The sequence below is a fragment of the Phalacrocorax aristotelis genome, chromosome 3 (assembly GCF_949628215.1).
Source record: "Phalacrocorax aristotelis chromosome 3, bGulAri2.1, whole genome shotgun sequence".
In the NCBI taxonomy this organism is placed as follows: Eukaryota; Metazoa; Chordata; class Aves; order Suliformes; family Phalacrocoracidae; genus Phalacrocorax; species Phalacrocorax aristotelis.
In genome coordinates, this window is record NC_134278.1 from 108,506,244 (window position 1) to 108,532,374 (window position 26,131).

General features: G+C 38.3%; 1 protein-coding gene across 1 annotated transcript in view; it reads left to right on the plus strand.

The window, feature by feature from the left end:
• Window positions 1–25,339, plus strand: part of MTA3 (metastasis associated 1 family member 3) — a 136,117-nt gene extending 110,778 nt beyond the window's left edge. The window contains exons 17-19 of the mRNA XM_075089023.1: window positions 550–581; window positions 7,951–8,105; window positions 25,099–25,339. Coding sequence (XP_074945124.1) covers window positions 550–581; window positions 7,951–8,105; window positions 25,099–25,234 — 323 coding nt within the window. The 3' untranslated portion in view covers window positions 25,235–25,339. The remainder of the gene's footprint in view (window positions 1–549; window positions 582–7,950; window positions 8,106–25,098) is intronic.
• Window positions 25,340–26,131: the final 792 nt, after the last annotated feature.

Consider the following 26,131-nt stretch of genomic DNA (forward strand, 5'->3'; position numbering starts at 1 on the left):
TAATGCAGAATTACCTTATAGCATAGGGGAGAATAATTAAGATTTCCGGATGTTACACTTCTCAACATACTTTGTCAATTTCAAACTGAGAATCCATCTCAAAATTCTCAGAAAAAGGATAGTCTAGTTTTATAAAGGCTTTTCAAATGGGAATAGTTATGGAATTATGCTGATACTATTTGTATTTTTTTCCACAGAACTAATCCTCCATGTTAAATGATGCCATATGTTGAAAATGAAGTGAAAAAACCCACTTCTTGAAACATGAATTATGAATTAGTTCCATTTTTATATTTTCTTGCAGAAGAAGGTAATTAAGCAAAGAGAATGAGAGCAGTTAACAGCATACTATAGCGTGCCGTATGTTTTCAGGACCAGTGATGACTCTCATGGTCGTTTCATGAGAAATCTTTCCAATCTCTGCATTTATGCTATGTGTGTTGTTGTAGCTGAACACTAACATCTTAGCCCTCAGGGTGAACATCAGAAAATAGGGCTTTTATGGATAAAGACAATACTTTAACATGCTGTGGTTCTTTTGTTTTCCAGAATCATCCAGCCATACAACAAGAACAATAATGGTAAGTATAGAGGAGATTATAGGTATCGATCTATCTATAGATATGATTTTTCCTTTGAAAACCAAGTGGATATACTGGTAATCTAAGCCATTGGCATGTTTTTTTTATAATGTCCAGCATCACTGTGGAGATAAAATGAGTCTGTCTGCCACCGCATTTCATGGGAAATCGTGGAAAAATTGTGAGGTTGAATAGCTTAAGAAATAGCAGTGCTGTCAGTTAGAATAGGTGAAATATCCGTTTACAATTCTGTGTGTTATGTGTTTAAGTTATTTTTTGATTATGTCAAATTAATGTTGAGAAAATCTCTTGCATTCTATGTGTATCGCATATGTCAGAGCACATTTAAAGTTCAAAACATACGCTGAGTAATTTCTTGCATCATGTTCTTCTGAGGCCAGTTTCTGATTTAACCTTGAGTTTGATAGTTTGGGTTCCAGAACAGAGAAATGTTTAAATGGACAGATACATCTTCAAAAATGAGATTTAAAAAGTTTTATGCATAAAAATGTCATGGATTCAGTGTCTATCTTGGGTTTTTATAGGGTGAGAAATTTCATCTACCTCCGTTTCAAACTCCTAATAAAAGCTAGATAAGGACTGAACAAAAATTCACATGAAGAAAACCTTTCTCTGGTTGGGAATGATTCATGCCTATCCTGTAGATATGTGGGGGAAGGGCTATCCACTTTTGGAAGAAGACCAATTTTTGAGGCGACTTTTGAAATTTTAGAATAAATCTCAACAAAACATGATGTGAGCTTGTTTGTTTTCATGCCTACAGTTTTCAGGGTGTCCCTTCAAGTTTATTACCTCTTCTGTAGGTATAGCATTTGTGGGACATGTAAATTCCCACACAGATACTTGATTCAACAGGGGACAAAGGGTAAATATAGATCACTGCCTTTGTCATCAATAGTCATGAATAATGCAGAGCAAATGGATAATAAATAGGTAAGGACTACGGATGACAAAATTTCAAAGTAGTAGAGGTAAGTCTGGAAAAAGTGATTTTTCTGTTTTCTACTGGATATGGTATAATACTTGTTTGTCATGAATTTGCTTAAATAGACCCATTTCAAAATAAGATGCTTAGTTATTTAAGTGTATTCCCCTGCTATAAAATTTTGGAAAGGATTGAAAAATTTTTCAATATTTTTCAAGTTCTTCATTGGTGTCAGAAAAGAGCTAGAGGTTAATGCTGAAGTCGGTGAAAACATCACTTTTCATTTCTCTTTATTTTTTTTTCCAATTAATTTTACTCTGAAGATAACACATTTTTTGTCAGTCTCTCTTTTGCATTAATGTATCAAAACAGCTCTAAAAACTGACCCAAAGAAATGAGGGTTTTGCCTGTATGAATGTGTCCTCACACCAAAACATGGCCAAACTTTAAAGATATAAGAGAAAGGTTTTTAAATAACTTGGGTTCTTGAGGCTTCTGTGTTGTGAACCTCTCCAGACCTCTCTGCTGACAACTCAGACTGCTCAGATTAATGCTCTGCAGTCAGTGTGCAGTAATTGTCCATTGCACTTAAAGAAATAAAAGCACAGTTAAAAATAAGTGTTCTGTTTAGTCCAAAAATGTTGTAACAATATGTCCGCTCTTCTCAGCAATTAAAGCATAGGAGAATGTGTAATGGAAAATTGCTTACTCTCCAACGAGTAGGTAGAACATGTCAGAAAAGCGAGAAAATAACGCTATGCCTTGCGTTGGAAACAGTATGAGATTATCTAGTCAATACATACACAGTAAAGCAATACCACTGAGATCCATTTTTTGAATGACTGCTGCAATAAATAATTACTTTGAAATAAAGTCTCCTTTTTCTGACTGGTTATGGTTAATACTGCAACAGATAAAATGTTAAAGCTTGATCTTCACTCAATCGAAATGTGAGAGGTACAGCAGCAAATCTGCATACTGCCTTGATGCTTTGAAAAAAGCTTTTGTCTTACCAAGGCAAAGTACGTTAATTCCTTTTAAGTTGCATTTAAAGGTGGTGGAATAATGTAAGGCAGGCATTAAATCGGATCTTGTCTCTGAAGATACAGATTTATGTTAAAACCAAGGCCAATGAGGAACAGTGTACTTTGCTAAGGAAAAAGTGCAGTTTTTTCTGAGAACGTTACAAGAATTCTTCTTCTGTATTTAGATACAATGATGTCTTTCCATTTTTTTGTTGCAGATTCTTGTTCATGAAAACAAAAAAGTAGAAAATCTTTTAAGGGTCTGGGTGGGGAGAGAGGATCTTCTATGTTTTAACTATAAGGGTAATTTCCTCTTATTCTGTGGATAGACACCTTGGTTAGTCTTTCATTACTGATTTACTGATTTCTAGAAAGAAATATTTGCTTTGAAATGCTGTTTTTAAAGACATGGTTTATTCAGCTTTTGTGTAACTTCCATGAAATACTGAGGCTGTAAACACTGTAGCATTTTAGCCCAGATGCTTTGGAAAGTCAACTGTTGTCTTGCCCCGCCACCGTCCTTGCACAGAAAAGTCATTGACTTGGATTTTCAGCATTACATCTGTTTTGGGTCATTTGTGAAAGGTTTGCTAGCAAATCAGGCAGTTCAAAACTAATGCTTGTGTTGACTACTTGGTTAATTTCTTGTATATGACCTGTTGTTTGAAAATATATTTTTAATAGCCTGTGAGTTTCTTAAATGAAATTCTATACCCAAAGTGAATATGTGCCTGCATGCTAGTAACAATGTTTGCGACTCCATGCTGTGTGGAGACTGTGCTTTGTAATTTTTGCATTCATGTCAAATTTCCATGAATAGGTAAACTAAACCGGTCCCAAACCTTGATTCTTATCAGAGGTATAATGCTAATGCCTTTGCAAATAAGAACACTTCAGGTGTGGCAAAGCAGAATCAATACCTGATTTAAACTTAACATAATTCTACACTTGTTTTACACTATATCCTATACAATTAGGTCAAATACATTGGCCAATTAATATAGATTATTACCAATCATCTGAGCATGCCTGATTTCTAGTGATTTGTTTTCTATCCATGTAGCGAGCTGCTTTTGCTCTGTTTGATTTGATTTGATTTTTTGTTTAAAGATGCGACAAGAATTTTGAAAATGCTAATTTAAGGCAATGGGAATTTTTTCCTTTTTAAAGGGATGGGGGAAAATGTAAGAGATCTTAAATTCAAGTCCACTTGGGAATTTATGATAATCCAGTTAAACATTCTTTCAGTAACAACATAAACATTCACCGTTAGTTTTTACGCTTACAATGACTGTTGGTGTTTATGTATTTATTTCAAAGCTGGATGTCTTTTCAGAATCTTCAGTGACTTTCAGTGGTAAATGCTCAGCTATTGATACCCCAGTAATGTTGAGAAACTTATAGACAGGAACCTTGACTCTGACCTGGGATCTGAGTCCTGCTTATGAATTTGTACAGAATTTCTCTCTGACTTTCCAACATGCATTCTTATATTCTTGTGCTTCAAATTTGCCTGGGAGCCAGTGGGGATAGGAGACTTACCCTCCATAATAGAGATGCTGTCTTAAGCTGCCACTTTAATATAAAGCATTTGGAGTATCTTTGTAGGTGTTTTTGGAATAGTATCCAAACTATGTTGGACTGGTAGCTACCCCTACAGCACATGTCACTTTTATAGTGATGCTGTAGAGCTAATTCCTCTGCTCCTCAGATACAGCAAAGCCTTATGCCTAGTGCAACTTGTATTGAAAGATCTGGATTTATCAGATTTTCAATCAAGCAACTGATTGAATTAGTAATGGTTTGAATGAAGCTTCCAAAAGATTTAGCAGAGAAAAAACACATTCTTATGTAGCTTCTTCATGAAAGGGGCTGTTGAATTCATTGACCATTGGAGGTGTCTGACTTGCTCACTGGGAAATGAATATTAGTGTAATTCATGCCCCTGCCAGGTGAGTTTTGATTAGCAGCACTTGCAAGCAGCTCTCGAAAGTTGAGCTGTGCACCAGCCTTGTGAGAGAAGTACCTGAGAATGGTGCCTACAGAGAAGTGTTTTAGGAGGGGACAGGTGAAGCTGCGGAGACCTTACAAAAAATGGTCTTCCCATAAACTCCTCCACGTTGAAGGCCTTGAAAAGATTGCCTTTGATCTTAGAAGTCTCTGAGGATGTGTTCAGTCTGCAGCAGGGAGACCTCCTGTTTGGCAGGTGAAACTCTTCTCAGATTATTCTGTGCTGACTTAAGTATTTGTGGTCTTTGTTGGATGTAACATTGCCTGAACCAGAGCCCCTTTAGCCTTGTAAGGTTTTTCTTTCAAATTCACTCCAAGATAGGTTTTCTCTGCTGTCTTTTGGGCATGGAACAATTTTGTCCTTGAGGTACAAGAGATCTCAATGAACGTACCCAGACTGAGGTGACAAAAGACTTGGGAGGAACCTGATTGGGAGACCTGCTGCTCAGGTGCTGCTCTCTGATCTGCCACTGGTATGTGGACTCTTAATACCAGTGGTTTTGTTGCAAAATGACAGCACAGTTTATTAGTGATGTACACAGTCAAAATCGAAATGACAGCTGCTAATTGCACAAGGCAGTGTTATGCTGAAGTTATTGGACCTTTCGGCATGCAGGGTTTTCTGATTGAGTAGGGCCTCTCTGGCGGTACAGGTAGTATTCCTGAGGCTTTCATAACCTTCCTAGCATAACTGTGCGCTAGAGGGGGAAAATAAATAAAAAATAAATCAAAAGAACATTTAACAAGTACTTTGTATGAAAGTTCATTTTGCTCTTGGTGTTACTAATAATGTGACAGTGGCACTGAATGCTCATTTTTATACACAGTAGTAAATACATTTTTTTGAGAGGAACTAATGAACTGATTTTCTACTCCTAAATTGTTCAAGAACTTCAATTGTTTTGATTAACTAGAAATTAAATATAATGTGGTCCCTAGCACACAGATTGGAGAACAATGATCTTATTTTCTCTTTTCCTTAAGTGAAAAGTAATTAATTTCTGCAAATAGCTTGAAAGGACTGGGGGAGAAGTGAAATAAAAGAGAAAATTCTAATCAATATGATGCAACAGAAATGAGATTATATTGTAACCCTCGCACTATTTTCTGTAATGTTATATCTTGCCTGGAATAAGAGTTAGGGCCTAATAAAGGCAGACAAAGCAGAAGTTCAGAACTAGTAACAGCACCTGTGTCTGCTACGGTAAAAAGTATTATGAAACAACACATACTTTTTCCATGAGGCTTAACTGTTCTTCAGAGTTTATGCCACAGGAAATGCACTTTTTGTACCTTGAATGTTGCCTGAACGTTATTTTGCCTGTGCGTGTTGTTTTGAGTAAAGGAGGCATTCAGTGGTGTATTAGAAAGGAACCCGTGAAGAGATATAAACCATTAGATTTGATAACTTAAACCGATTTCTGACTGGGGAAGCACAGCAAAAAATTGCCCTTTGAGCCCTTGAATATTCCTCTGTAACGTATGGCAATGCCCATTGCTAGATAAAAATAATTAGTTTCGAGGTACTGTGAAATTTGATGTATGGCAGCATTTTCCATGCATGAATTCTTACTCACTTTTAGAGCACTATCTACTCTGTACACTAAGATCATCAGTTAAATACTTCATGAATTTCTAATTTCGTCCAGACTATGTATTTTATCCTGAATTTATTATAAACAGCAGCTGAATTTCTTTTAGTAGCATGTCCTTTATTTCTTCCTCCCCGCCAAAGCCAACACAAAAAAATGTGAAAACTAAACGGCAGTCTAGACACTGAATAAAAAAATGGAAAAATTTAGGCAAATATTTAGAGGGACTACGAAGATAGATTTATAGGCTTAACTATGTGCAACAGCAACTAAATTCGCCATAAGCCTTATTTCCTTCTAAGACAAAGGAAAATAGTTTAGCTCTAAGAAAGAGTTATCTGTGACTCACTCAAATTTGATGTCTTGCTCTTTTAGTTCTTGTTGGGTTTCGTTACATCAGATCTAAGGAGTCACAGAGGAGATTATTCAGTTATTTGCACTAAAACAATGAATGCTGGAAATCTGTTGAGTGCGTAAAATTTCTACTGGAGGGAGCAAATGGTATGGACTGGGGTGTGTTAAAAGTTGTGGCATAATGTGAATATAGTGAATACAAGTGTAAGAATTGTGCCCAAGAAATGAAGCCCTTGTTTATTATTCTTGGCTGTTGTATTTTTATGACACGATTTAAGAGGTCCATTTGCATTCTGTTCTGCTAGTCTTTGTGGATGTTACCAGCCCCTTCCTTACTCAGTATCTGTGAAATCAGTCCCCTAATTAGAGGTTACTCCCATGACTGAAGAATTGTGTGTGTTTTAGGAATATTATAAAAATGCTATCAGAAATGAGGCATACTTGTACTATTTCACCAAGAAATAGTACTTTTTCCTATGAAAACATGATGTTGAATCTATGTGAGATCAAGTAAGAAAAACTTTCATCATCGCATAATATCTTTTAACATGTCTGTTTTAATCAGTGTCGTTATTTAGTCCTTCCAATAACCAATCATGAGGCAAACACGACTGTTGTTTCCAAAATTTGTCATGGGATGTTCTTCCAAAATGTTACCTGCAGACCATATAGGCAATATTATTCTTACTCTCACTTTTTCATGTATAAGATGATAGCTTCTCTCATTAGATCCGAGTACTTGCTCTCTTGTTGCACAATTTTTCTAGGTGAAGTTTTAGTGGAAAATGAATGCATCGTTTTATGTTTAATGTTATCTGTATTAAAACAAAGGCAGATATGTTGCAGTCAGCTCTAATATATAATGACCGGTGAGTGAACCTAAGAACGACAGTACCAGCAAGGTGGTACAAACCTTTGTTACCCTGCTTCCATTTAGGTTAGCAGCAGGTTGGCAGCACTTGTCTTATACAGTGATGTTTATTTAAAAAGACAGTCAGAGTAAGGACCTATGAAGTGAGAAGTAGAGTTTGTTGGGTTTTTTTTAAAATTAGAATAGTGCCATACTTGGATGAAAAAACAAGTGTCGTGTCTCATTGGTTGAGGTGTTGGGGTTTTGCTCAGAAAATGTGAATTTCCTCCTGAAGTCAACAGGTTCCTGTTGCGGAACTGCTTAGTTCATGGCATTGATTTATGCCTGAATTTCTCTTTGTATGAAATGACATTAGCAATAGTTAATTTAGTTTTTAAAGAGCTTTCAGAACATGTATAAAACATGTCAATGCATACAGGGTGTTATCTGACCCCCTAGGTACTTGCTGAAGACGACTAGCTGGTTTTTGAGAAGGGTGCTGTGTGTAGGCTGCCCTTTACAGGTGAATTAGTTAACACAATTATGCTTATTCTCAGGCAAATATCTTTCCCGTTTTTTGTTATGATTTCAGCATGCTGCTCCCCATGTTCATATGACTAATGGTAAGGCCTTGCAGGCCAGTGCAAGTGCCATTAAGACAAGCACCATTCCAGTGATCAAGAGACAGAGGCAAAATTGGCTTGATGCTTCAGATGATGGTTTCTTTATAGCTACAGAAGAGACCAGGTAAGAGAAATTAAATCTAAGCAGGGAACGAGGATTCACTGCATACATGTTACTGATCCACTATTTGAATAAGATTTTGTCATTATTATTTGACGTTGCGTTACAGTGAAGAGCAATGCTACATCAAAACGTACACCCAACCTTGCATCTCTTGCATACTAATATTATGAGTATTTCACTAATAAGACTTGTTCAGTCAGGACTACTTCTCTATGGCAAAGATTCAAACTTTTTAATTGCTACTAATTGTAGTTCATATACAATGAAGTTTAAGGCACTTCTGATCATTCAGCAAAATGTAAATGCATCCACAATGTAGGTTATACTCTAAAATTTTCAGAACTTGAAAAATGCATAGCACACAATACAGAAATATACAGGAGATAGTATCTTTTCCAGGCTAGAAATGTATTTCCTTTAAAATCGGCTAAGGTTATAATATTTTTCAGCCTTTCATTTACAGATTAATTGGTAAAATTTAATGAACTTTTGCTTTTCCCAATAGAGCTTGATACCACAGAAGAGTCACTGGTTTTCTGGAGGCTCCTCTGTTCTTTTCTTTACCTGTTAAGATCTGGCCATTCCCTGATTAAATTCAGACTAAGACAAGAAGTTACAGTCTATTTTTGTAAGCTGTGGTTTCTGGCCTGTTATTTAAAAACCTTTAAAATCTTGCTTAAGCAAGGGGATTATTATGGCAAGTAATATTAGTCTGCTTGTCACTTCTGTGATTATTTCACAAGCCTAGAAAAGCTGGTAGTTGAACAAAATTGTAAATAATAAACTGAGGGAAGAGAACAAACATATATAAATATAGAGCTAACCAAGGAAAACGTGCATATTTAGTCCTGTTTATGGTAAATTCAGCTAGGGAAGTCAAAATACTAGTACATGACAATTTGGTGGTTATTTCAAGATCAATTAAGTATGGCACTTCATTTTTCTTTTGTATGAGGAATGCGACAATTCGGAGAGAGTGATAGGAAGATGGTGAGCTCTTAAGCTTCTTCTATCTAGCCCAGATTGATAGCATTCACTATTTTGAGAGTTGTTTGATGGAAAGAGCTTAGTAGTATCAGACTACTCCCTAGTGATTATACCCTCAAAGTGAGACTGGTAACCTAAAACACTGCTTTAGAAATTTTAGAATTTTCAATATTTTTAAAAAATTATTACAAAGAAGTGCCTGTCAAAGATTGAGGCGAGCCCTACACTTACAGTGTTACTCTCTTTCCACTGACCTCAGAGGTAGCCCAGACAACTGGCCTAGACTAGATGTTTAAATTCTAGGTGATCAAATTATGGTGAGATGAATCCTGCCTTTGCAAAATGCTCTCATCCATGATATCCCTGCCTGTTCCCATCCTAGGAAATCCCCTCCCCACTTCCATGGCTGTGGATACTGTACCCAGGCCAGGCAGCAGGGCAGAACTTGCTCTCTCCCCATCTGCCCCCACGGTGGTGGTAAACAAGGGTCCTAGTCCTCAGGACTCTGTGTCTGCTGCTCTTCTCCAAATCATTAGAAGTTTAATGAGTGACATTTGAAATCTCCTGATATTGGGAAGATAGGGTGGTTAGACCTCACTGATTCTCCCTCAAACAAGGAGGTGCCTGAAAATGTTGTGCTGCATCACTCTGGCCGCTGCTGAAGAAGCACAGCAGGGAATGCTCGAGGACTGGCATGGGTTGAGCCACCCCAGCAGGGCCGTTCTCAGTCTGACCAGAGCTAACACTGTTATGTTCGGTGTCAGTACATAGTCATGCACATTCCTTCTATGCTAGCAACACACAAAGAATAGTAGTGCCCCACTCACATTAATCTTCAAAACTATAACTAATAGGAGTCAGCAACTTTTTACCCTTTGAAACTCCGTTTCACATGAGATCTGTTCCTTCTCTCTCTCAGGGCTTTTCCTTTTTTTAATTTCCTCCCCGTCCCTCTCCCCATCCCATCCCCTTTGATTCCTTCCTGACCTCAGGTGTGCTTTCTCCTTTCTGACTTTTCCCTTTGATCCTTTGATTCCCTTCACCTTTACTCCAAGATTATTTAGAAGAGATGGTGTAGCTCATTCTCCTCTGGGCTCTCACTTCTCTCCAGCCTTTGCAGCTCAAAGTGGAAAGCACTGCCTGGTTCTGCTACTAGGAATGTAGTGATGCCCAAGACGACAATTAAATGCTCTGCTCTCTGGGGGAAGGGTGAATGGACACTAGTCTCTGGCAGCCAGCCTGTCCTGTGATAGGTGTTCACATAGCTGAGCACAGGCGTGACACAGCTGAATGCAATATAATTGCAATGGGAAGAGATATCTAGGGAGGAGATGTTTGTGAAAAAGCAGCAAACGATTTATCCAGTCCTGCCATAGAATGAAAAACAAAAAATCAGTTGCCAGTTTGCAGCATTGGGTGTTTAAATATGTTCTGCACATTCAGCTCAGAAATAATCATCCCTTTCGAGTCAAGGTAACAACTCATTCTTTAGGGCACTTTTTTGGTGCTGCATCAGGATCCTATTTGTTTTATCATGTGTATTTGTTCATTAAAAATACATGTAAGACAGACACATTGAATCATAGAATCATGCAGTAGTTTGGATTTTAGTTTAAAACCATTACGCCTTGCCCTACCACAACAGGCCCTGCTAAAAATTCTGTCCCCATCTTTATTATAAGCCCCCTTTAAGTACTGAGAGACCACACTGAGGTCTCCCTGGAGCCTTCTCCAGGCTCAGCAGCCCCAACTCTCTCAGCCTGTCCTCACAGGAGAAGGGCTCCAGCCCTCGGATCATTTTTGTGTCCTCCTCTGGACCCACTCCAACAGGTCCATGACTCTCCTGTGCCGAGGGCTCCAGAGCTGGACGCAGTGCTCCAGTGGGGTCTCACCAGAGCAGAGGCGCAGAATCACCTCCCTGGTTCTGCTGGCCGCACAGCTTTTGATGCCGATACAGGTGGCTTTCTGGGCTGCAAGCACATGTTGCAGGCTCCTGTCCAGCTTTTCATCCACCAGTACCCCCAAGTTCTTCTCTGCAGGGCTGCTCTCGATCCCTTCATCCCCCGGCCTGTATTGATACTGGGGGTTGCTCTGACACATGCTATTTACAGCAAAAGGAAAAATGTTTTTCAATATAATTACAGCCTGCAAAAGGGAAAATATTTTTCAGTATAATGTTTTATTTGCAACAGTCCATAACAATTTTCATTTCTCCATCCTAAAGCATTTTTGTTTGTGCAGTGAATTAAGGTTTAACATTTATATTTCTATAAAACATTAAGTAGGGAGTCTAGAGGGTAAATTTTCTCAGACGTTTAGCTAAAAAAAATGATACTACAATAGTTGGTTGAGAAAAAAAAAATGTAGTATTGCTGCTAAACTAAATAAGGTGCCAGGGTATTTCATGATAACCAAATCAAAGATGCAAAACATGAGCATTCTAAATTTTATTATTTATTAATAGATAAGATAAATATATGTATTTATGCCTATAGCTCCTTTTTAGAAGATATTTTAAAAGAAGTTACCATCCTTCCCCTCTGAATTTAAGCACCAATCATATTTCTGTAAAGTTAAATATTGTCTATCTAATTGCTCACAGATTCAGGATATTTGTAGTGACGAATGAGTAGGGAGCTAAATGTTCAGAGCAGTGAAAATAATTGTAGAAATTATATATCATCTAAGCTTTCCAAAGTAACCCTTGGAGTTACCCTGGCATTTTAGGCCAGTGCCCTTCACTCTTCACTCAGGCCACAGTTCAACAGTGCCCGCAGGTACACTTCAAATTTAGCATGAGCATATGTATCATTGAAACAAAAAGACTGGAGTTTACATGTGAAGTTCAGCATGTTTTAGGTGCTGATCTGCTCTTCAGAGCAGAACAGGAATGTACTTTGTATCAGTTGTAATGTGCATCCTTACACGTTTCAGCTTTTTGGTTTTTTTTTTTGGAAGCTGTAGCTCTTTGAAAGCAGTGTCCTCCTCTGTTGTGTATCAGTACCTGCATATCTGGGGGAAAATGCCAGCATAATTCCCATTTGTATTCCCCTCTCTCCAAGCCCAGAGGTCTCTGCAAAGCTGGGCTGCACATTAGCATGGTGCTGAGCCCCAGTCATTACAGCCGCTGGCCAGTTTTGGGGAGGGACAGAGTGAGTTTGCGTCTGCCTACATACTAGTGCCATGAATGAATCACCTGTATGAATTTCTTGATTGATCTATACCTATATAGAGAGATCCCCTTCCTGAATACCTATCAGCATGCTCTGTGACTTTTGCCAGTAAATATAGAGGTCCCCAGTTTTTCTGTTTCATCTGTGGTGACAGGCTGCACTCTCCATTCAAAAACCTTCCTGATGCCTGTGTGAGTCCAGCTCACTTGGGATTTATATGCCTTTGTTCGGTCACAGGCTCAAAGCAGAGATTAATCTAGGCAGAAAACCAGGTGACAGTTCAAGAACACTTACCTTCACATTACATCATAATTTTATGTTGACCTTTGCTGGATTTAACATTTTTGTATTTTCCTTTATTCGTACTCTCTTTGAATGAAAAAGGAATTCTCATTCCCTACTGCGAAATAACTTGCTCAAGATTTTATTCTAAAGTGCAAATCTGTTTACACAATTTATTGAAAAATCACTCTTTAAAGAGCCTTATATTTATCACTACTCACCAACGGAGACTCCTTATCTCTTTTCAATATAATTAGATATTAACCTCTATGATTCTACTAGAACTAGGTGCGTGCTTTAGGATCAGCCGAAAGTCTTATAACTATAAAAGGTTTTTATTCAGGGCATTGTACTAAATCACCTTCGCTCTAAGGAAGCTTTTTGGGTTTTATTCCCCTTTTGTTGACTAGCTGTAACGTGGATTCTTTTGTAGGCCCTGTTAGAGGTTAATGCAGAAACTGACTATATTGTGTGAAATTAAATTCTTTATACTGAATCACCATTCTTGGCATTAATAATGATTGAAAAAAATGGGAAAATTCATATTATGAATTTTAATAAAAATATATCTGCTTAATATCTGCTGAATTATATGAGACATAATAATAATCCATGAATAAAATCAGTAATATAGCGGTTGGATGTCAAGGGAAGTGTATCTGTTGATTAAAACTTTTCTTACCAATTCTAGGTATGCAGCGTGCATACAGTTCCTATACACATGCTCTGTCCATAATAGAACGCACATGCATGCTAGTGATCATACTTGTATAGGAACAGCTAAAACACTGTGTGGCAAATGAATTTTTTTTCAGCATTTGCATTATAAGAAATGTGTGGAAATGTTTGGCTGAATGGGTTATAGCAGCAGATTCCTTATGCTTTCCCTTCATGGGCCAAAAAGCATATTTGCATATAGAACTGCAGTTGAATGACTCGATGCTTGTTTCCTTTCAGTGCTGAAGCAGTTAGAAACCTTCTCACGGTAAGTGCAATTCCATTGGGAATGAGTTAACTGCAACTGCTAAAATTAGAAGCTGATCCTTAGCTGTTACCAGCAGACATTGCTTCCTTTTTGCTGATAAAATGATTTGAGAGGCATCCCTGTGGCAGCTTTATATAGGCAGTTTTCCTGTTCTTCACTTCATGTTCTGTTTCCAAAAGGAAAAGCTTCCCTTGATTTGTTGAGGTACTACGTAAGGATGTCACAATTACCTGATACCACTCATTTTTATTTATGCATGTCTCATAGCACACACAAAAAGCTTAAAAGCCAAAGTTGCATGATGAGAAAAAAGAGAATGTGAGGCTGACAACCTACTTCAGCAAAATATTGAGTCTTGCCTTGCCATCAGTAGCCTGGTTCTTTTGCAGAAGCGGGGGAGTGTAATGCTGGTGCTCACAGCCCTTTGTGCTCCTGCATACGCCCCTAGTACTCTTTGCATTGTAGCTTTATCAGTGTAAACCCTAACCTGTACCTCTAAAAGCAAACTGAAAACTCAGGTGAACCAACCCCTCTAAGTGTCACCAATATTAAGAATTGTGAATGACCTGCCTGCGACCTTTCTCCCTCCCACATGTGTTTTAATCGATGCTTAGACAAGGTCAGGCACCGTGTTTGAGTTACCACATGTAGCATGTTGCTGGGAGAAAGGGGGAAAGTGGAGGAGTAAGTCTCCAGTGACTGGGGTCTGCTTTACAGCATGTGGGTGCAGGTCGAGATCAGTCAAGAGTTCCAAAGCTAACTGCCCTCATCCTTCTTCCTCTTCACACATGCAAATCATATCACAGAAATGTTCATAGGTATGTTTATTATTTTTTTCAGTTGTCCCCAAGTGTGCAAAAAAAATCTGTGCACCAAGAAAAGTATTTTTAATATACACTCAGGGATGACCTGTGCTTTTCATAAAGATTTGATTTGAATTGGGATCCTGGGTTTGAACTTCACCGTACTTGGATCCAGGGCATAGTGCATTTTCATTTCTTACCTGCATGGCGCTGTGGCCATTAGACCCTGACCCTGTAACTGACTGCATGAAGATGCCTGGCGGCACCCTTGGAGCATCAGCTGCAAGCCTGAGAATGTGATGCACCAGCTACTACTCTCTAACAAAAAAATCAGCCTCTAAGGATGTAATTTTCTGGTTCCTTTACTACTGCTGTCTTATATAGTTGTCATGTATCTTGAAAAGCAAGGATTACAGAATATATCCCTCAATTATATCTAATCCTCCCTAATAGGATTGCAAATATCTTATTGATTGGCTGCAGCTGAGTGCAGGTGAGCTGACAACCATTTCCAGTCACTGTGACAATACTGAACGTCGGGAATCTGGGGAGGAACTGTCCTTGCTGCAGTTCAGGAGCGGTCCTACTTGGCTGGCTGCTGCTCAAAGTTGTCATATACTCGTGAGAGTGAAAATTCAAAGTGTGATAGTTTCTGTGAGCTATTATTTTGACCTTATTTAGTGTGGACTATTCATGAATGCTGTGCACTGTTCACGCCTTATAAATCATACTTCTCTGAGCTCTAGCTGGAGTACTGTAATACAGAATCACAACCAGTGGTATAGAAACTAGATCATCATCTCTTGCCATTTGTTTCTCCTTGAGCAGTTTTTATGGGCCTATAGGTCTTTTCTTTCACTATTTATCTACATGAGTTTTTCCTCTGGCTCCTTCCACAATACCTATGTACTGCGTTCAGCTCTGGGGCCCCCAGCATAAGGAGGACATGGACCTGTTGGAGTAAGTCCAGAGAAGGGCCACAAAGATGATCAGAGGGCTGGAGAACCTTTCCTGTGAAGACAGGCTGAGGGAGATGGCAGTGTTCAGCCTGGAGGAGAGAAGGCTCCGGGCAGACCTTATAGCAGCCTTCCAGTACCTGAAGGGGGCCTACAAGAAAGCTGAGGAGGGACTTCTTACAAGGGCATGTACTGATAGGGCAAGGGGTACTGGCTTTAAACTGAGAGAGGGTAGATTTAGATTAGCTATAAGGAAGAAATTCTTCACTGTGAGGGTGGTGAGGCACTGGAACCGGTTGCCCAGAGAAGCTGTAGATGCCCCATCGCTGAAAGTGTTCGAGGCCAGGTTGGACAGGGCTTTGAGCAACCTGGTCTAGTGGAAGGTGTCCCTGCCCACAGCAGGGGGGTTGGAATTAGATGATCTTTAAGGTCCCTTCCAACCCAAACCATTCTATGATTCTAAAGTCAAAGTAACACTACTATGATAATGCAAAAGTTTGTTTTTAAAAGCAGGATAATTTCATTAAGCTAAAATCCACTCATCTGAAGAATGTGAATGTTTTTCTTAACATATAAAAGGAATAATAGATATCTACCTGCAAAACATGTACATAACAAAACCCAAAGTTCAGTGTAAGTTGTTTCATTAGTTAGAGCTGGTAGGTTTGAAGAGTGTATGATATTAAGAGTTTTGCATTGTCAGTCTTCAAAACAAATGAAATAAAAGCATTCTGTTTTGGAGCTATGTATTAATCTTCCCACAGTTTTAAGATGACGTTTCAGTGACACTGTAGTAAGCTACTCACCCTGTTGAAAGCTACGTGGTAAGGGAAGGATGTTGCAGTGGTTGGAGTGCTTACCGAGGACTTGGTAAAATGTGATTCAGTTCTCTGCTCCCTCACAGACTTCCCTTGAGACCTCCAGCAGGTCTTTTAAGTCCATATCTCCAAGCATTTAGATGTTGAACTCCTCATATCAAAATTAACAAGGTGTCTAAATAACTTTCTTTGTTGAAGACTTGGAGGCAATTGTCAATGTACCCTCTGCTCTTTGAAGAATCAGATGAAGGATCCTTTCACAGGATCCTTGTACATGGAGCAAGTCAGGAGCCTTACAAGGGATCTTGTTTCAGAGAAAATATTTTACCTTTATTGGTAATAAAACCTCATAGAAATGCTGCCCACAGGAGTCCAGAAACTGCTGACTGAAGCTGGGTGATTTGTTAGTTTCAGAGGTGTCTCTGCTGATTAGCAGGTGAAAATTAATTAGTGCACAGCTTCGGTGATGACCGCAGGGAGTCTGAGGCTACGAACAGATGGTTGTAAATGACCTAGTTACTGCTGCCTGAAAAGTTGCACCATTGGATCTTGTAAAATGATCTTGTCTGATCCTACCCTGTTGTGCGCAGAAACTCAAATATGCTGCCTCTCGATGGTGGCTTAGATACCAAAGTATATTTTGCAATTGCATCTCAGGTAGGAGCTTGAATGTTGTTAATTCACATGACTCAGCTAAAGAGCAGTGATGCTTTTAGAAGTGTTATTCAACCATTTGCAATCTTCTCTGCTCCCCTTGACAAAAGTAATTTCACAATCAGGCAGTAGCTGCAGAAGTAGCCAGAGCATTTTATATTTGGGAAGGGAAATATGACTTCTGAAATGAAAATTTTTGCAAATTTTTCTTGTCTTGGGAAACTTGGGGGAAAAATAATGAACTTAAATGAAACACAGAGATGATAATAAGGATTGTCTTAAACACAGATGTTGGTGGAGAAGCTCCTGTAGAAGTACTTACCTTTTCCATAAACTTCATTCACTTTGTTAGATCTTCCAGACATGATTCAGCAAAGCTCTTAAATGCACGCCTGACTCGCACTGAGTGCAGTCAGCTAGAGTACATCGCCTAGTTAGTAATGCACCTTGTATGTCAGATGTTAAATTGCGATGTCATGCAATTCTTTTAACTGTTTTCTTACAGTTCTTGACAAATTTTGAGTTTCCTGCAGTATGGTTGGCCATTTCAAAAGGTTTTCCTTCAGAAGCTGTCTTTTGTGTTTGTGCAGAGGATTTGCTGTAGCTGAACCCAGTCCTCTTTGCAGGATGTTTTAACTGAAGGTCTTAGGGCTTAGCTTTTTGTTAGTTTGCTCCTCAGCTTTTTCCTAAATCTGCATCCCCAGTGGGAATGTGTCATCTTGTAATATTTGGTCATCTTCTATTGTGGGAGCTAAAACCAATTTGGTTTTGAATAAATTTTTCTCTAAAGAAGCCTCTTTGTATGGGAAGCCAATTTCTCTTTTGAAGCCTTGGGAAACATGCAAAATAACAATTAAAATGCTAACTTGTCAGACCAGCATACTCTTCTGCATACCTAAGTATTGAAGGAAAGATAAAGACAAGATTAATTATACAGTTATTACCTATAGCAAGGCGAGAGTAACACTAGTTTAGGACTAAAATTAGTGTACTCTCACCATTCCTAAACCATAGAGGTTTATTGCATTAAATCTTATCTATGGATGATTTTAATGCTCAAATGCTGCACAATATCAGTTTTAAGAGATCTTTTTCCCTTTTTACAATTTCTGTGCTACGTGAGCAGTAGTTATTAGTAGAAGCTGGACGCAGGGTTAAGAATTATTTCATTTGAAGGCAGAGAAATACACAGCAATAATCCAAATGCAGATACAGAAACAAGGTAAGTCTTGTGGTGAATGCACTGTTGTTAAAGTTAAATGGCAAAGAAGATGATAAAATTGTGCTGTGGTGAATATGTTCAAAAATATGTCAGTGAATCTCAGTCTTAAAATTCACACAGAACTGCCCACTAACTTTCATTTATAAGTTGTTCTGTATTGGATTCTTCATTTAAAATTACAGATAGAGGGCTTGATTCTGAATTAGTCGATATTTCAGTATATGTGTTTAATAATTTATTCTTATAATTTTCCTCTGATAGGTTTGGTTTGGTTTTTGGGTTCTTTGGGTGTGGGTTCTGGGTTTTGTTTTGGTGTTTTAGGGCATTTGTTTTGTTTTGTTTTTAACTCATTAAGATCTTTTAAATGCATGACCCTCTGGCATTACCTTCTGTAAGTAAGGCTGTGGAAAACCAAATGCTAGTTGGTCTCTTTTTGTGAAAAAGCTTGGCTAAATAACTACATAGGTATTTTAAATGTAAAATACTGAAGAGAATGTAATGACTGTGACTGTGAAAGCCAGTCACAGAGATAGATATCAGTTCTTGTCAAACATCTAAGGAGATGTGGCTGGCTGTTCTCCATGTGCTACGGATAGAGGCTAAAACATTTACCTGACAAAATACAACAAAAGTGTCGTTCTAGTGGAAAAAGCACAGATCCGCACTTTAACATTCCAGAGTTGCCTCTGTTGCTTAATGTGAGACACTAGACAAGTCATTTAACCTCTGAGTAGTTCCACCTTTTTGTCTGTAAACTTTAATAATATTGATGTATACCTACGTTTTAAGGATGCTGTGCAGCTTTTAGTTAAGCAGTCCAGCAAGCACTATGTGATACTGTCGTGAAAATTGCTGGCCATAAGAGTGGAGAGCAGGATGAGTGGCAGAAAATGAACTTGAAATAGACCTTTGTTAATGTGAATATGAAGAAAAAGATGAAAATTCAATCTTTGAAATGAAGCTGACCTTAGAAAATAGCATCATCATTCTGTGGCAAAGCTTTCCTCTGTTGATGCCACAGTACAGATTTCTAATCCATAGTCTGCATCGGAGGTTCTGTGTGTAGAGTAAGTGCTGATTATGCAGGAGATTGACAGCGTGGAGCAGAGCCCCAGGGGATGGTTTAGTGAGGGAGCTTTTGCTCTCCAGCTGTTTCTGGTAAGAATGATTAATTTTGATTTTCAGCTCTTGCTTAATAGCAAGTAGCCAGAATGCCAAGAAGCTCATCCAAATATACTCTATTGGTACATATGTTGTTCCAGGAAAAGTATATGCATAATTGATAAATAGAAAAACATTGTCAATTTTTTGTGCCTCAGGTAATATTATGAACTGTAATACTGTAAACACAGTGTCCAGGCCAAAAACCTCAGGTGAAACCTACCCTGAACTGATCAAACAAGATACGGAAAGAAAGGAAGAAACAAAAATACTAATAAAAAGCTATACAAAAAGTTTTGTGTTGAAACAGTTCTCCTAATAAATAAAATACTGAAGTAGTTAAGTTGAGGTGTTTAAAGTGTTTCGAAGTTGGAAACAGCAACAAAAGTAAATGACCTTTTTTTCCCCCCTGTGATGCATATAATGGCAAGTTTTCTGTTATCTTTGACTTAGATAAGCGTATTTATGTAACACAATATTTTTGAAAATTTTCAACTCAGTATTTAATGTTGCTGGGGAAATGGGACTTAATGATTCTAGCCAAAGACCACAAACAGAAGTTGTATATTCTGAGCATTTTTGTCATCTTAAAGTCTGGGATAAAGCTGGAATTGTGCATTAATGTGCAAGGTGTTTGGGGAGCAGTTGAAAGCAACATTGCATTCCACTCTTGGCCAGCTCTGATGCATCTCCTCTCCCATTTCTTGCCTGTCTCAGGAAAAAAAAATATGCTGCCATGTGGGTAACATTTTCGTCTAATAGAGGGTGTTCTTTAATCATTATACAGAGTGGCCATCCTTCTGCAGAATAACTAGATGGTAATGAAAATTCCTATTGGTAGAGCATGAAGTTATGTAGCGCAGGAATTCACCCACACCCTGCTGATATAGTTAGGAGTAATAAAGGACTTGCTCCGAGATCTTCTGGATTTGTGTCTATGAGCTGTAGAAGGCTTTCTGGCTCCTTGGATTCCCAGGGTGCCTCCGTATTGACAACTTTGCAGTGATCTTGTGTGTGCATTCATGGGGAGGAGAGGTTGAGTGACTCTTTCTTTAATACAGCAGGCTTCATGCCTTAAAATGTCTGAAGTAGATGGTAACTAAGGCGAGGCTAATGAATTTCAGATAAGGTGCAGAGCAGCTGTTCCACAGCTCAGGTTACAAGTCTGTTGAAACCTGAGCCATTGTTTTGTTTTAAGGAGTGTGAATTATTTACTTCATTTACCCATTCTATTGAGCTACCTTTGCTAGGTCTTACCAGTTCTAATCCCCTCTACGAAGCTGGATGCTGTGGTGAAACGTCATGAATCCAAAACCAGGCCTTTCTACCTTCTTCGAGTTATTATATAGGATGGTGCTTAACTTCACCAGCATAATCTATATAGGGTTACAAGAAGCCCTCAGAGGAATGAGTGATAATTAGGTCTAATAACCTCCACGGAGTGCTGGTTATTTTTTAAATAGTTGTTTTTGCTAACTGGCCTTGAGCTTGCACTGACAATTTAAATTGCACAAAATTTACATTGCCCTGGAGCAGCATCAACTTCATGAATCTTTGTATAGAATACTTTTTTTTTTAGTTTAGTTTTTCTCTCTGAATGTCTCAATGGTTAGACTGTTTGCAAGTTTCATATAAAGCTTGTGCCAGAATGCAAAATGTGGCCTTGCTGTAGTTAATGTCTAAAACTCCACCTTCTTCCAAGGTTGGCAGTATTTTGTGCACCTGGCTCATTTAAGTTGCTGTTTACAATTGGCAGGTCATATCAGAATACTTCACACCAATCAAGAGATTAGGTGGAATTTCAGCTATGATTGTCCAAAGAATCAGTTTGCTTGTGCCTGCTCCCAACCTGTGCATATTCCTTGTGCTACCAGCAGCAGCTGGGTAATAATACATTTCCACAGCACTAGGTCTTTGCATATGAGGATGTTGCTCAAATGACATCAGTCTAAGGAAGACTTGGGGAAAAAAATATCAAACCAATTTAGGTAGAGCATGAAACATAATACTGTGCCCTTCACCTTAAAACTCTGTAGCCAGGTTTGTATTAGACCCTTAATATATTTTTTAGTGGAAACAGAGCATCAAAAGCACTTCTGGACCTTGGTATTTAAGAAGGGTTATGAACATCTTGAAAGTGTGTGTTTGTGTTGGGGGCGATTCTCCTTCATAGTAAAATGTTTGTTTCTTTCCATTCACTTTCAAAACAAGGTTTGTCATCTGCTAAAATTTCAGTGGGCCTTTACATGCAATTCAATTCTCTCATGGTAAAAACTTCTTCCATAACTTGAATTTATTGAGTATTACTTCTTAAGTACTGTTGGTATAGCTGAATACACCAAAGACACTCTAGTCATCACAACTCTGAGTCTAATGCAGAGGAGGCAAGACGGATGCGCAACAGTTTATATATAGAAGCAGTAACAGAGAGATATGCCTGATATCAGTAGAGATAAAGCAAGTAATGCCTTTAACTCCTATTAAAAAAGGCTTGAAAAACACATTCTTGACTAACATCAGCTGAAGGTCACCTTTATTTTATTCAAGTTTAAAAATTGCTGCTGTTTTAGTGGCATAATTGGAGCAGGGATCTTTGAGTCAGCTTTTAGAAATGAGAAATGTTACCAGCTATCCTATTCCTGAGAAATCTGGACATAAGAGATTATATAGGATTGTGCCTAACTTCACCAGATGGTTAGTTACATGGAATTCACTTAGACCCTGAGAAAGGATTGGTTCATTGAAATGGTTTGCCTGATTAAATTTAAGCATGGCATAAATGCCCTGTGCAGCCTAACTGTTATTTCCACCCAGTAGGTGCCAGTCTGTGTGTGAAACTTGCGAAGAAAAGATAGGTCTTAATAGTGTGTTGTACTTATGTAGGTTTCCATATTTTCCTGAATAGGTGCCAGGGGTCTTGCATACCTTTATCTGCAGTTACTAACTGAAGTATCATGCAGACATAAAGAATTTGCCTTATTTGTACATCAGCAGCAGCGCATCACATTTGACATAGAAATAAGCACAGTGGCCTTTATATACCAATCACCTATTAAAAGTTTGATTCTTCTACCTTTGATCTCAGGAGGACTAGAAATACAATGCAAAAGCTTTAAAATACTTTTTAATTCGCATTTCAGAGGAAGTCTGTAACACATCATACTTCAAGCACCAGTACAAAAGTCGAAGGAAAAAGCAGGGGAAAATGACAATTACTCCTTCATAACAACTGCAAAGGGTGTTATCAAAACTATAGATATTAAAGCCATTTACTTGCAATCGCCAAATAAAAGCCTTACGTAATTAAAACATATGGCTAGTATTAACTGAAAAAGGGACAGGAAATTGAACATTAAAGGTGACTCTGCCCTTAATTCACTGTATTGTTGGGGGAGGGAGGAGAGTGTGTTGAAGTGCTTGGAGTGAAAGGGTGACTGACAACCTTATCTTTGAATTTCCTGCCTTTCATCAGCTACTATTACAACCTCCATGTTTAAGTGTTAAAAAAAACCTCTGAAGTATTATAAAACCTGAGCAGTGCCTCTCAGAAAGCTTGACTGTATTTAGATGCTAAATTCTTCAGCGTAAACAATCGGTTCCCTCCACCCTTTAGATTTTTTTGCAGTAAAAAGAACAGATTTGGCTTTTAGTGAAATGGTTGTTTAAATATTACATTTAATGAAGTCAGTGGAAATTTCCATTCTTCCTTTTTTATTTCTGAAAGGCTATATCCCAGAAAGCTAATTTGTGGAAGCATTTTCACAATCCTGTTTAAATAGAAGGCTGTTTTGTCTTTTTAGAGTGCATATGAGATTAGTTCTTCCCACAGTCTATATAGAGCTGCTTTCGTTCATACTAAATGAAGAGTTGACCCTTTTTTGTGGTTTGCTTGATGTAATGGTGATGACTCCTCCCTTTTTGTTCTGCCTTTTCTCATGCTAGTTTCGAACCAGTATTTAATGAGAATAACTACAACTTTTCACTTTACTGTCCTTATACAATAATCACAAATTGTAATCACAAATACTTATTGTCCTTACATTTAGTGTCAGCTGCAAATTACTTTCATTAGTAGGAACTTCTTGGCAGTTTATGAAGTTGCCATATTAAAAATTCAAAAGGGCAAACTATTATCTAACATTTTTGTAAACCATGGGCTTCTCAAGTGATTAATGGCCACATTAATTCTGTAAATAAATACACAGTTTGCAAATATATCAAAAGGGATCCAGTTCTGTAAGCTTTTGCCGGAATGATGCCCATCAATAATCAGTGTGGGTAACAACTATTATCTATTCGCATCAATTTACAAAACTTACCTGTCTTATTATTTTAGAAATAAGTGTTTCTACCAGCCTCGGGTTATATTTTTACAATTTTACCATTCTGGAAGGTATGCAATATCTTGCCAATCAGTTGAATATCTTTTTAGGCCTAATTTAAGATGGCCATATAAAGTACATACTCAAAGAGTAGGTCTATGACTCTGTGGGATTGTGTGAAAAGCCTAAACTGAACTTTCTGGCATTTCATTTCCTTTTCTTTTGCTGTGCTTATTACTGAATGATGCTAAATCCTAATTTGGTATCCCAGGCCATGAGATGCTGATGACATCCCGCTTTCAGGCAACTCAAATTAATACTTCTCTCCACCTTTTAAATATATTAACCAAAGTAGTTATGTATTTCAGGATCCTTTTAACCTCTAAAAGCACAGTATACTCTCCTGATGTTTGGCTTTTGGGTTGTTTTTTTGTTTTTTTAATTATGTTCTCTTCCATGGCCCAGTTACTCGACTGGAAGCTTATATTCCTGGGGATTATTCAACCAATAACTAAATACGTGTTTGAAAAGTAATATGCAAATTATCATTTTAGTATTCAATAGAATTTATTTTAAGCTGATCCTGTATTTTCAATGTCACGGCCACTTTTTTCAATTTCAGAGTTGACAGCCCGTTAAGATGAAAGAGACAAATCACTTCTTGAGTTACCATCTCAAAGGCTTGATGCAGGTAGACACATCATCAATGTGTAATTTGTAGTCAGGTCTCATTTAGAGTTGGGGGCCCCAGTTTGCTTTAATTATTTTCCAAAATCTCTTTAATTCATAAAACTGCCTGAACCTGGGATTCTGGACTTGAGTGAATTCAGAAAATAGGTAATTTTCAAGTAACATCCCATATTCGCGACTCTGCCAATGAAGGTGGTTCTTGACATACTCTGCATGTGTCATTTCTGTGTTTTTTGATACTCTACCCTGCATACACTTAGCATTGTGGTTATTGATTTATAATAGTAGAGAGACAGAGCAGTTGGAACATAAGAAAGCTTTTTGTTTTGGAATTAACTATCCTTGGATGTATAAGATTACAATGCAAACACCATGGCCACTTGTAGTTAATATGTTTGTATTATCATCTAAAAGTCTAAAAATAAGGTGAATTTACTGGACCTGAAAGGCACTAGTACAAAAAGCCCAAAGATTCAGGTCATCCTCTATTTGCAGAATTGATACAGTGCAAATAACAGTTGCTCCCAGTCTGTCACTTTTACAGAGGTAACATGTTCACTCAGGTGGTAATGAGGTTCGTTTTTTTTTGTGGTCCTTCATTCCTGTATTCGTATCACATGTGAGGATTCACCATTTGAGCATTCTGGCCTAAGATTTCATATAATTCAATGTCGTTGTCCAAATATTGTCTAACACCAACTCACTTTTCACTGAGCGATTATCAGTTACTGGTTGGAGACAGCTGTGAATCATCAGTTGATGGACAGGGCTCACTCTTGTTGACTGCAAGTCTCTTTTCCATGAACTAGCCTTCCAGCTCTGGTAAGAGTATTTGTTATGTTTGTTATTGGCTCTTGAGCAGTCTTCTGTTAACAGAAGAGATAAATCTCAGTCTTTATCTCTCTCTTCTTTCCCTCCTTTCCTCCTTCCCTCCTTACAGAAAAATCCGTAAGAAGTTCACCAGATCACAGCTGAAAAGAGCTTCCAGAACACCTTGTTCTCCGATCCTTGCAAAGACAAAGTCTCTCATGAACAATAAGCAGGCACGAACAGAGCCAGGAACCATCGTGCACTGAAGATATAACAGCATCAGCACTACAGTCGTGTCAGAATCATGTTTAATTGTAAATGCGGATACCACAGGACCTTCCACATCTTCAAGGCAGAAACACTGTGTGGACAGGTTGTGGCTGGTTTCTGTGTTCTGGGCAGGATCCAACAGCAGCCCTTGTTTTCCCTCACCTCTGCAAGGGCTACTTCTGGTTCACTGTGCAGACCTATCCCGGATTGTCCTGCTATTCCCTCCGTTCCCAGTATTCAGCGTTGGCTGGTCAAGGAGGGACTGTTTGCACTGACCACACTGAGGGAGTGTGGATGCAGAGTCTACCCACCACATTTGTATATGCCTTCTAGTGGCTTGACACAAAAATATGCAGCTTTCAAAACTATTGCAGTGTCTTTAAAGCGGGATTTAGCCTTGAGGGGCTTGCATTTTCAGAAACAGCTGCAAACTTTGGGTGTTCGTATTTTTCAGTATTGGCTTGAGTCGCTTTGGATTTGATTTTTCTGAACTGCTGAGCATCCAGACCCTGAAATGAGGACAAGGAGTTGTTTAGCAGTTCTGAAACCTAGACCGAATTAGGAAGTGACCATAATTAGTGGCCAATTTTCAAAATGCCGACCATATTAGCTTTGGTTAGAATCCTGGAAAGTATTATGTGTGGCAGTGAACATCCAGCTGGACTAGTTGCACGTGTAGGAACTGGTCCCATTGTCTATATATTTGCAAGCATCCACCTATTTCTTTGGATTTTGGGGGATTTTTTTTGCATTTCTTGAAGCCTGTTTTGAATAGTGAAAACCAGCAGAATGCTATTCCCAGGAAAACATGAAGAAATAGAGTATCTCCTATTAGAAATGTCTCTCCACAAAATTATTTCTACATTTCGATGCATCTGGATAAAAATATATCT